Source organism: Pygocentrus nattereri, chromosome 14 (genome assembly GCF_015220715.1).
Source record: "Pygocentrus nattereri isolate fPygNat1 chromosome 14, fPygNat1.pri, whole genome shotgun sequence".
NCBI lineage: Eukaryota > Metazoa > Chordata > Actinopteri > Characiformes > Serrasalmidae > Pygocentrus > Pygocentrus nattereri.
In genome coordinates, this window is record NC_051224.1 from 22,388,612 (window position 1) to 22,401,759 (window position 13,148).

The 13,148-nt window shown below is 40.4% G+C and overlaps 1 protein-coding gene across 1 annotated transcript; it reads left to right on the forward strand.

Moving 5' to 3' along the window:
- Window positions 1-298: 298 nt before the first annotated feature.
- Window positions 299-11,344, forward strand: hsd17b14 (hydroxysteroid (17-beta) dehydrogenase 14). Its single transcript, XM_017710350.2, has 9 exons — window positions 299-455; window positions 547-585; window positions 4,001-4,098; window positions 4,203-4,269; window positions 5,183-5,274; window positions 5,419-5,523; window positions 6,375-6,442; window positions 7,544-7,640; window positions 9,748-11,344. Exons 1-9 carry the CDS (start codon window positions 365-367, stop codon window positions 9,889-9,891), a joined length of 801 nt encoding a protein of 266 aa, XP_017565839.1. The 5' UTR covers window positions 299-364; the 3' UTR covers window positions 9,892-11,344.
- The last annotated feature ends 1,804 nt before the right edge of the window (window positions 11,345-13,148 follow it).

Here is a 13,148-nt window from a genome sequence, read left to right on the forward strand (position 1 = left end):
GTTTCCTCCGGGTTCTCCGGGTTCCTCCCACAGTCCAAAGACATGCAGTCAGGCTGTTTGGACATGCTAAATACCCCTAGGTGTGAGAGTGTGTGTGGTTGTGTATGTCTGTGTGTGTGTGTGTGTGTGTGTGTGTGTGTGTACATATAAAAAAAAAAAAACACTGCAAGTCCCATGATGCACCACGCCGGCTCAGTTGACAGGGCGCGTGTCAGGCGGCTGATGTTTGGGAAGCTGTGGTCGGGGCTGAGGAGCAGCAGCGGCGCTGATTGGTCAATGAGAGCGAAGTGAAAGCTGCAGGGAGTTTGGCGGTCAGGTGACTGACTTCAGTCTGGAGAGCAGCAGCCGGTCGGTCAGGCGCAGTATGGCGAGCGCTCGGCTCCGCTACAGCGGGAAGGTGACGGTGGTGACCGGCGGGTCGAGGGGCATCGGGAGAGGAGTCGTTAAAGTTTTCGGTAAGGGGGGGCGAAGGGGGGGCGGGTGAAAGAGGAGCGCGGTGTGTGTGGAGTTGGTGTAATGAGGCTGTCCTGCTTTCCTTCTTTGCAGTGCAGAATGGGGCCAAAGTTGTTTTCTGCGCCAATGAAGGTAAATATGCAAATATACACTTATAATGACGAGTTGACATGGGTATTTATTTATTTATTTATTTATTTATATACTTATTTGCGCTGTATAGATAAAAGTATTGGGACACCCCTATTAATCATTGAGTTCAGGTGTTTTAGTCACACCCGTTGCTAACAGGTGGATGAAGTTAAGCGCGTGGTCTTGCAGTGTCCATAGACAAACACTGGCAGTAGAGGGTCGCACTGATGAGCTCAGTGACTCTAAACATGGCACTGTCATAGGATGCCGTCTCTGCCACAAGTCAGTTTGTGAGATTTTTGTCCTGCTAAATCTGTCCCAGACAACTGTAAGTGCTATTATTGTGAAATGGAAGCATCCAGGAGCAACAGCAGGTCAGCCATGAAGTGGTAGACCACGTAAACTCACAGAGTGGGGCAGCTGAGTGCAGAAGCACAGTATCTGTCATCTGTTGAATCATTAAAGAGATCCAGATTTCCTCTGAAAGCAACATCAGCATAAAAACTGCACATTAGGAGCTTCACAAAATGGGTTTCCTTGGCTGAACAGCTGCACACAAGCCTAAGATCAAAATGCTGGAGGGATGAATCACACTTCTCTATCTTTCAGTCGGATAGATGAGTCTGGGTTTGGTGAATGCCAGGAGAACGTTACCTGCCTGACTGCATTGTGCCAGCTGTAAAGTTTAGTGGATAAGGGATATTGGTATGGGGTTTTTCAGGTTTTTCATGTTTTTCAGTGGTTGGTTTAGAACCCTTAGTTCCAGGGAAGGGAAATCTTAATGCCTCAGGAAGCTTCCCAGAAGAGTGGAAGCTGTTACAGTTGCAAAGGGGGACCAACTCCATATTAATGCCTATGGGTTTAGAATGGGATTCATAAAAGCTCCTCCAATACTTTTGTCCATATAACGTGTGAGTTTGCATGTTCATTTGCCTTTTCATTCATTTATGCATTGCCTGTTCTTCCTGTACTTCCCCTTACTTCTTCTTATAATCACAATTTCCCATGTTTTGTTAGCCAGAAACAGTAACAATAATCATTTATGGATGGCCATTTTCCAATCTCCCCCTTTGACATATGCAGGCTGTTTATTGTTACTGTACTGCTGTGTGTAAATAAGCTGTTATGATCTTCTGTCCTGAATTCTGCCTCATTGGAAAAGTAGTCTTGTATTGTATTGCAATTAAGTTTCTTGTGAACTGTGAATTCAAACAGTCCTATTTAAAGGGCCAGTAACAGGGAAAACTGCTTTCCCCTCACTGTTTTAAAATAAATCAATTTGTAGTTTGTGCACACTGTTAGCTACATACATCTGCCTTTTCAGCCTACAGCAGTTTAGCCCCGCCCATTCACTTTGAAGTTATAGGGAGTGTTTCTACTCAGATGAGGCCCAATTCAGGGCAGCCAATCAGAACATTTCGCATACAGCAGTCTTAAAGGCACAGTAATACAAATATCTTGTTTTGATTATAGGGCTAAAGAAAGGTTGGAAAAGAATCATGTTTAAATATATATATATATATATATATATATATATATATATATATATATATATATATATATATATATAAAAAGATATGGTTCTTTTAATATTAAATTTTTTTTTTGCCATACAGTTTTATTTACGTTGTCTTACTGTTTCATTTCAACATACACTTTATTTACAACCCCATTTCCAAAAAAGTTGGGACGCTGTGCAGAATGTAAATAAAAATAGGATGCATTGATGTAAACCATATTTTTAAAGGAAATTATTACAAAGACAACATAACAAATGTGGAAACGGAGAAATTTTATTGTTTTTTGAAAAATATTTGCACTTTTTGAATTTGATGCCAGCAACACATTCCAAAAAAGTTGGGACGGGGGCATGTTTACCACTGTGTTTCGTCACCTCTTCTTTGAAGAGCACTCTGTAAGTGTTTGGGAACTGAGGGGACACTGGTGTAGTTTTGAAAGTGAAATGTTTTCTCATTCTGGTTTGATACAGGATTTCAGCTGCTCAGCAGGGGTTCAGCTGCTCTCGGGGTCTCATTTGTCGGATTTTTCGTTTTATAATGTTCCAAATATTTTCAGTGGTGAAGGGGAGCACCGGGATACAGCAATGCTGCTGTAATACATGCAGAATGTGGTTTTACATTGATTTACACATAATTGCAGTTTGTTTTTATTTACATTTTGCACAACATCCCAACTTTTTTGGATAACATCAATCCACTGTTGGGTTTGTTGTTGCGCTATATGTACAGTTGTGTCCAAAACCCAACCCTGGATAAACGACATGCTTCCCTAATTTTCTGATTGAAAACAAGTCAACACATCTTCATTCAATTATGCAAATTTTAGCCCAGGGTTTCTGTTTATTTGCTGTTGTTCTAAATAGAGCCATGAACACTCAAAGAACCCTTTGCATGATTGAATTCTTTGCAGCATGAAATTGATGAAGATTGTGCTGTAGATGGTTCTGCATAGAAAAGGGTTCTATATAGCATCAAAAGGATTCTTCTGTTATGATGACGAGCTTTGATAGAAGAACCCTTTTTGGTGCTACATAGAGCCCTTTGGGTTCTACACACATACAAAAGATGGTCCCTCAAAGGTTCTTCAGTAAAGAAAATGGTTCTATTCCTCGCTCCAACGAGGACCCGGCGACCCTCTTTCATATGTTTTGGTTTTGTCGCAAATTGGGGAGACTCAGGGACTTTGTATACTCTACTCGCTCAACAGTCTTTATAAACACCCGAGTCTACTAGCTATTTTTACTACGTACGTCGGCGCTACACGATTGAATTCTCAAGAATTGGAAACAGAGCAAAAGCAGTAGATATTGGCAAGGTGAAGAATTCTTATCAGCTGGATGTCTTGCTCTCCTCCTTCTCATTCCCTCTGGCTAAGAGATGTTGGGGTTGTTTTGCACCTCTAGAAGATCAAGTTTAGTTTGAGGGGTTCAGTGGACTTTTATAGGTGCTGGTCACTTTTCATCACCTTTTTCAGATCCCTCCCGTAGCTTCCCATGGAGGACTTTGGTAATCCCCCCTCTTGAACACACAACAATCCCAAAGACCCATTATTTTTCCTTTCATGTTATTTTATTTACATATTCATTCACGATTATAAGGCCATATTTTGTAGTTGTTGTTTTAGTACTTTTGTCTGTAAATGTTTTATTTTGTATTTGTGATCTAAGACCTTTTAAAAACAATTTAAAAACACTATATAGAACCATCTTTTGTAAATGTGCGTAAATAAAGAGTAATTGTACATTAAAGTGTGCAGAAGGATGTACAGTATCTCTGTAGAAGATGTCACTTATTTACACAGCAACATCAGCACCGCATTAAATTTGACCCTTTGAACTTTTGCGCATGGCTGTATATGCATGTTTATATGGATATATGTTCTTCTGTCCCGTCAGCTGGCGCAGGTAAAGCTCTGGAGGCGGAGCTGAATGAAGTGGGTCCAGGCAGCTGCCTCTTCGTGTTGTGTGACATGGCGAAGGAAGAGGACATCAAGGTGCGGCGATGGTGACCATAATGAAACCCTGACTGCCCACAGCTTCATTAGAGGGCTTTTGTTCAGTGCTTCTCTTTTTTTTTTCTTTTTTTTTTGTCCCTCAGAGACTGATCACAGTGACCGTCGAGCAGTTCGGACAGATAGACTGTTTGGTCAATAACGTTGGATGGCGTGAGTAGCCTCTCCTGCATTGTCTGTTTGACTGGCCAAAGTTTAAAGACTGGTTAAAGTTTGTACAGTTGCTTTGCTCATCCTGATTGTGTTTGTTTTAGCAAGGCTCACTGTCCAAAAATGAACATCGCTGCTCTATAGACTGTGGGCCAACTTCAAGATGAATGGACCAATAGAAATGCTCCAGAATTGCCTGGAATAAAATCGTGTTACATTAACTTAAATAAAAAGTGAGCACTGTGCTACAGCCATCTGTAGCCAGGAGTCCAAGAGAGCACAACTGGCCTCGCTCTCTCTGGGTGGGTAGGACGGCCCCCCTCTGGTGTCCTCAAGTTGAGTCAACTCAACAAAAGCCATGTAGTCAGTTTCTATTTTAAGTTGAGCTGACCTCTCATTTTTAACCGTGAAGAAGGTTTTTTTTTTAACTTCCCCTGTAAAGTTACCAGTTTGGAGATGCTTGTTTTTTTATACAGCGACGGTGTGTTTAAAATTGTGCGCAGATGGCATTCCATCTAAATTTACGTGACCAAATTGCAAATTATTCAGTAACTGCATGAAATTAATTATTTATGGAAAAATGGAAAATGTATGGGTTTATTTATGTATTCATATTAATAATTTATTTATTTATTACGTAATATTAATAATAGTTTATTTTAGTTATTTATGGGTTTATGGAAAAATGAGTCGACTTTCAGTAGAAAACAAAATGGTGAGTTCAGCTTCTTTTATGATAAGGGTTTAAAATGACATCACATTTGACTGGAAAGAAGAGTTACAGCTTCATATGACGCCCACCTTCTGAATGTAGCTTATGAAATATGAAAAATATGATGGAGTGTGTTTTGGAACCACTGGTGGTCTCAAGAAGTTAAAAAGGTTCAATTCTCTCTCTCCTCTCTCTCTCCCTCAGATCCCCCTCATAAACCCACGGATGAGACCACCACAGAGGAGTTCAAAGACTTACTCAACCTCAATCTGATCAGCTACTTTCTCGCATCTAAGGTTTGAGCTGCAAACCCGGTCTGTCCTGTCTGATCAGCACTACTGAAACACTTCTGCTTCTCTTCTTCTCTTTGTAATCAAACAAGCTCATAAAGTTCATGTTTGAACGTAATCCTTATTCTGCACATTCTTCTTTCGGGACAGTTTGCTCTCCCCTACCTGCGCCAAACGCAAGGCAACATCATCAACGTTGCCAGCCTGGTGGCTTCTATTGGTCAGAAGCATGCAGCTCCCTACGTGGCCACGAAGGTGGGAAATCTTTCACTTTGTTGCTTGCGGTGGTGGACAGTAATTAAGTAAATGTAATTCGTTAGGTACTGAAGTAGTTTCTTCGTGTATCTGTACTTTATTGTAAGTTCCTTTTTTTTTTTTTTTTTTTTTTTGAGCGACTTTTTATTTTCACTCCACTACATTCTGAGAAATCTGTCCTTCCTTTTGGTTTATGTGTGTGTCAAAACAAAAGAAGCACAAATCAAGAATACCAATCAGGGCACAGCGCACGCTTTTAACTTGTTTTGACTTGTTGGACATACCGGTCCAGTGCAGCACACGGTTCAACGACAGTCCGACGGCATAAAAGTTTCCGGCATAAATGATGGAAGAAACTCCGGACTCCAACGTAACTTTGTGTAAATAGACCACGATATAGAAATACGTGCACACATGCAGTCGTGACTGACGCATCTTTTTTCTGAATTTATACAAACTTTCATTTCACAGTAAATTAATTTTGGCTAGTTTATGTTTATGAACAGGGGCCTACAGATCAACATAGTAAAGGAAACTCATTTGTGAGTTTAAAGCCAGTTTTATTCAACTCAAACTTGTTTACATGTGGAGCAAGTTTCTAGTTATAAAAATATTACTGGAGTAATATTTTACCTTGGGTATCTCTACTTTAACTGAAGTACATGATTTGTGTACTTCATCCACCACTGGTTGCTTTTATAGTGCTGGTTCTCATGAGGGGATGAGAAATGAAGCTGATCAGTTGAGTCTGTGGTTAAAAATAAAAACACGTTGAAATAAGTCGCTCGGTTTGGGACTAAAACGCCGTCTGCTCATGTTAAGGCTGTGTAATTCTCCCCTTTGTCCACAAGGGGGCCATTGTTTCCATGACCAAAGCCATGGCTGTTGACGAGAGCCGCTACAACGTGAGAGTGAACTGGTGAGCTCAGATATAACCCCTCAGATGTTTTTCCTCTTCTCTCATTTCGCTGACCAGCTTATGAAGTCCTGTGCAAAGGTTTGGGCACCTCAGGCAAAGGCCATGTTTTTGTTGAAATTGTGGTTGATTTTGTGGATTTAAGTGTAAATAAGTGAAGACTTCCTCTACAGAGACACCCCCCTCACATTTTAATGCACAGGTACTGTTTATCAGCTGGGCCTGTGCAAATGTAATGGCACATTAGGTGACACTTTGAGGGTCCATTTAGATGAAACAAACACTCAGCAGACTCTCAGTAACATGTCAAAAACATTTGAGGGTTAGGATTAGGCCTGGAGTGAGGATTAGGTTTAGGGTTGAGGTTTAAGATTAGTGTTAGAATTAGTGCCCGTGTGAGAGTTAGGATTAGGTTTTAGGTTAAGGTTAGGGTTAGAATCAGGGCCAGGGTGAGGGTTAGGATTAGGTTTTAGGTTAAGGTTAGCGAAAGGATTAGGACCAGAGTGAGGATTAGGTTTGAGGATAAGGTTAGGCTAAGGGTTAGGATTAGGTTTACAGTTGAGGTTAAGGTTAGGGTAAGAATTAGGGCCAGGGTGAGGGTTAGGTGTTGGGTAAGGTTGGTAATATGAGGTTTTTGTGCGTAATGAAAGTAACATTACTTGCATTCAGTAGATGTAATGTTAATGTATCAACAGATCAAGATATTTACTTCAGTGTATTCAGATGCTGCACCACTGGTACTGAACTGATATGTTGATTTGTTACTGATGCTCTGTTAAGAGTATGTTACATCTACAAAGGACCATTTCAAATAGTGTTCCCACATATTTTATATTTTGTGATTTTCCAGTATGTTAAGCTCTCTATAGAGGATGAACAAACCACTTAAATTACACACTTCTATAACCTAAGAATAGCTCAGCCAGTTTGTAATGAAGTCCCTGTAGTTACTGAATAATAAGGATTAGTATAGTGTAGTACTAAGCCTGAGATTTGAAGGGTTTGACTAATTTTCACTCACAGATTTAACAAAGCATGTAATTTTACCAGGCATGTTTGTATAGAATTGTACGTGCATTGTACCCGCTCCTCTGTGTGTTTCAGCATATCTCCTGGAAACGTGATGACCCCTCTGTGGGAGGAGCTCGCAGGACAAACACCTGATGCTCTGGCCACTATTAAAGAAGGAGAGAACGCACAGGTAAAGAGAAAGACAGAAGGCAAAGGAATCTGTTCTGATTGACTGTCATTCATTTCTCCTGTTACATTGGCACATTACACCCTCACCAGCACCTTCACCATCCAGTAAACCAAAACACTGAAGTCTCTGGGGTGGTCTGCTCACTCCATGCTGCTTCATTTAGCTTTTCTGTTCTTTTACCCTTTTTTTATTTATTTATTTATTTCAAAGCAGGAGCAGCAATCACAATAAAAATAAAATGGTAACATTGATAATATGTTCCAGTCCTTGCTTTAGATTTTGTTGTTTTCTCCCAAGGTAACAAAGAAAATACAAATATACAAGGGAACAAACCAAAAACCCCAAAAATCCCCATTTTGCTTGTGCCAAACAAAACATCTGCATCAGCACCAACAGACCTTTTACCTTTTTTTGACCAGCTAAGAAACTACTGACAGATTATAGCTTGCAATCAAAAAGTGATCACTGGAGCAGAAGAGAAAATATAGCGCCTGGCATCGTTGCGCTGTTTGCCTGCGTCCTCTAGATTTGATTTTAACGTTCTTCTGTTTAAACCTGGGAGTTAAACTAGCACAGAAGGACCCAGTTTGTTTTCTTGTATTTTATTCTGAATTAGATCGTCAGATCATAAACGATGGATATTCCTACAGTGAAACGGAGGGAAATGGAAGAAACAGCATTTTATTTTTGTTATTCTGAGCAGATTCTTAAAGGGCCACAAAGGGGAGCCTAGTTATTTCCTGTTTCAGCCACAATAGCAAAATCATGACACTAGAGGGTGCCAGTTAGTTGTCACTGAAGGGCCCTGAAAGACTGAAAGCTAAGCATTCTTTCAGTCTTTTATATGGCAGCTTTCTTTAATTTTGGAAAGTATGAAGATATAGTGCATTAAAAATGAAAGGAAACTCATCAGTGTATTCCTGTTTGTGCAGTATTGAGTCCTAAGTGGTTAAAATTACTGCTACTGAGTGCTGATCAGTTAGCATTGGTTGAGTCCTGACTTGTGGGTGGAATTGGATACGTTTAATTTAGGATAAAATTGTGACCAGCTCCTTGTTTCTACGCTAGTTGTCTTTTATCAGCTCCACTATATCGGTACACTTTGTATCTCTACAATTACAGACTGTAGTCCATCTGTTTCTCTGCATATTTTGTTAACCTGTTCTTCAGTGGTCAGGACCCCCATGGACCCCCACAGAACAGGAACTATTTGGGTGGTGGATCATTCTCAGCACTGCAGTAACACTGACATGGTGGTGGTGTGTTAGTGTATATTGTGCTGGTCTGAGTGGATCAGATACAGCAGTGCTGCTGGAGTTTTTAAACACTGTGTCCACTCACTGTCCACTCTATTAGACGCTCCTACCTTGTCGGTCCACCTCGCAGATGTAAAGTCAGAGCCGATTGCTCATCTGCTGCTGCACAGTTTATGTTGGTCATCCTCTAGTCCTACATCAGTGGTCACAGGACGCTGCCCACAGGACGCTGTTGGCTGGATATTTTTGGTTAGTGGGCTATTCTCAGTCCAGCTGTGACACTGAGGTGTTTAAAAACTCCAGCACCACTGCTGTGTCTGATCCACTCAGACCAGCACAACATACATTAACACACCACCACCACGTCAGTGTTACTGCAGTGCTGAGAATGATCCACCACCCAAATAGTGGCTGCTCTGTGAGGGTCCATGGGGGTCCTGACCTCTGAAGAACAGGGTAACAAAGTATGCAGAGAAACAGATGGTCTACAGTCTGTAACTGTAGAACCACAAAGTGGAACTGATAAAATGGACAGTGATTGTAGAAACAGGGAGGTGGTCATAATGTTATGCCTGAACGGTGTGCATTTATTAATTACTCTAAGTACCTGCATATTATTATTATTATTATTATTATTATTATTATTATTATTATTCCTGTTAGTAATAGTGGTGTATTTTAAAGCCAGTTCCTCGCACATAGGTGACTTTGGTATTTTAGGCCTCACAAAAATTAGTTTCTTAAAATCCAGTCTTGGAGTGCCTCCTTCCTCCACAGTGTACAGTCCTCTCCTTCCTCTAGTGTAACTCTCTCAGCTCCTCTCACTCACCTCTCTCCTTTTTCTTGAGCAGCTGATGGGTCGGATGGGGACTGAAGAGGAGAGCGGGCTGATGGCTCTTTTCCTCGCTGCCGACGCTACGTTCTGCACCGGGATCGACCTGCTCCTGAGCGGCGGAGCTGAGCTGAACTACGCCTTCAAAAGACAAGTTCCCTGAACGACCTGCTCTTATTGTTGCCACGGTTGAGCAGATTAACTCTGTCCAAAAACTAACGTTGCTATCAGTGAATGGAAGCACAGTGAAAGAATCTAGTTATGATTATGGAAATTAGGTATGCAAATCACTACCTGCTGCTTTCTATTCACTGTTAGCAGCAGCACTGGTAGCATGTAGGGTCGCACTAATCCTTTAACCTGCCTTTCAGTCAGTCAGTTAATCTACTTATTTATCTTGCTTAAATCTTACTTATGTGCCTTAAGTGTTGACCTCTTAAAGAAGGGAATTTCTTTATAACAGATGATTTTTCTGTTATTAAAGGGGCATTCTGGCCTTAAAATCCGCATTTAATGGTGTTTGTAGTGGCATGGGGTGCGTTATATTTTTAATTTTGATCTTATTTCCCTTTAAGTAACAACCGAAACACCATTAATGATGGATATGTGTGTTTAGCTGCTTTTCAAAACTACTTGAAAAACGTATTTTTTGAATTTCACTGAGTTGCGTGATCAGAATGAGTCTTAATTTTTTACTAATGTTCATGTACATTCCTGATTTTAAGGATTTTTAGGAAGTGCCAGGACAGGATCTCATCCAGAACTCTGCTTTAAAGTCAGCTTCCTGTTCACCAGCTTCTTGCTTGAATTTTCCCGTTCCACCTTTTGCAACATTGATTTTGTCATCAATATTCATTTTGACTCGTTTCATCACTTTTCACTGATGTTAGCAAAAGGGATTTCTGTGACAGTGGACATTTAGGCCCAGTCCTGTTTCTTATTTTTACCCCTACCCCTTTAGTTACATTTAGGGTATCATGTCCCTTTAAAGAGCGGGGGGCAATTATTTATTATCACCCACCACTAATTCATCAGTGATATGAAGTTGAAGTCAGATATTCTCCAGCTTCTTGTTTGAATTTTCCTGTTCCACCTTAAACGGTGCAGCGTTTCTGACACCTGACACACCAGAATGTAACTGCTGCTCCGTTTAAGGTGGAATGGGAAATTTAGCTACTAAGATATCAGCATAATTCTAGTGTTTTTTTATACTTGTTATGAAGAAAAGGAGCATAATACACTGAAACATTAAACTAAGATAAGTTAATACAATGGTTATCATATTTTTTAACAGAGAAAATTCCACTTGTGCAGCCACCTTGCTGTTTATCCTTTTTTTTTCCTCATAACCCTCTGGAGTGAGTCTATGAAAAACCTCTGTTTGGAGGGCCATGTAGACCTAATAGTTCACCCTCCCCCTCTATCTAAACAAGAATCAGGACCCCCTACCCCTAATCATGAATGCACAAAACGGAGGGTTAAGGGCTAAGTGGTAATGGGATTGGGCCTGAATGGGTGATGATGTCCCACTGCATTAACTGAGAAAATGCATTACGAAATAATCAACCAATTCTGTGTCAAATCATCCAATTAAATCTGTTCTTTTTTTTTCTCCATGTGTCCTTTTTTCCAGCACCAAATACATATTACAGTCAGAATCTTTCAGTACTCTTTAGAGCCCAATTCTGATGGTAAATTATGCAAAGCAGATGCGAATTAGATCAAATCATTTTTGATTTGATCTAATCAAAGCAGATCAAAATTATTACAGTCTACAAGACTCAGGCAGAATGAGCCCAGGCATAAGGAACGTCTTTAGCGTAAATACTGCAGCCTGATTTTGACTTGACCTAAGCTTATAGTGAAAGATATGTAGGTCATAAGAGGGCATTCCTTAAGAAAATGTACTTCATTTATAAAGTTTTTCTATTGCATATATGCAACTTGGCCAAATCTGACTGGCAAGTGAAGTTTATTAGATGAACCTTAAACATCAGAGTTTAAGTGGCTGCCCACGGCTCCGGGCAAGTGTGCTCACTGCCTCCTAGTGTGTGTGTTCACTAGTGTGCATGTATGTGGGTGTTTCACTGCACGGATGGGTTAAATGCAGAGGTCTAATTTCACAGTGAGCAAACTCAGTGACAAATTCTAAATTCTATTCTTCTATTCTGAGGACAGAACTTGCCCAGAAATCATTGTGTTATGAGATGACAGAGGAAATGTCAGCCAAAGCTGTTTATAAGCAGTGAAGTACTTTTAGCATTTAATCTTTCAAAGCTATAACATTTATGCTCAAATTGGGATTTATGGAAAAAACTTTCTGTTACATGACAACTTAGAGAGTGTCTTTACTCTGCTAGCTTGCTAGGTAGCAAGTTAACCTTATTCTCCAGGGTATTTTTGTTATGTCCATCTGAATTTATGAGCAAATTCTAAGACAAATTATTCAGTAACTGCATGAAATAAATGTAAAGTTTGGTTTATTTATTTATTTTTTGTAAAAGCTCTCCTTAAATGAACAGAAGATGTGTTTTATGATCACGCATACAATGGTGTGAAAAAGTGTTTGCCCCTTCCAAATTTCTTATTCTTTTGCATGTTTCTCACACTTGAAATATTTCAGATCACCAAATCAATTTAAATATTAGACCAAGATAACGCAAGTAAACACAAAATGCAGTTTATTAATGAAGGTCTTTATTATTATGCGAATCACAGTGAGAACCATTATCCACAGACGTCGAAAACATGGAACAGTGGTGAACCTTCCCAGGAGTGGCCAGCTGCCCAAAATTACCCCAAGAGTGCAGCGACAACTCATCCAAAAGGCCACAAAAAACCCCACAACAACATCCAAAGAACTGCAGGCCTCACTTGCCTCAGTTAAGATCAGTGTTCATGACTCCACCATAAGAACGAGACTGGGCAAAAATGGCCTGCATGGCAGAGTTCCAAGATGAAAACTGCTGAGCAAAAGGAACATAAAGGCTCGTCTCAGTTTTGCCAGAAAACATCTTGATGATCCCCAAGACCTTTGGGAGAATACTCTGTGGACTGATGAGACAAAAGTTGAACTTTTTGGAAGGTGTGTGTCCCATTACATCTGGCGTAGAAGAAACACAGTATTTCAGAAAAGGAACATCATACCAGCAGTAAAATGTGGTGGTGGTAGTGTGATGGTCTGGGGCTGTTTTGCTGCTTCAGGACCTGGAAGACTTGCTGTAGTAAATGGAACCATGAATTCTGCTGTCTACCAAAAAAATCCTGAAGGAGAATATCTGGCCATCTGTCCTTGACCTCATGCTGAAGCGCACTTGGGTTCTGCAGCAGGACAAAGATCCAAAACACACCAGCAAGTCCACCTCTGAATGGCTTAAGTAAAACACAATTAGGACTTTGGAGTGGCCGAGTCAAAGTCCT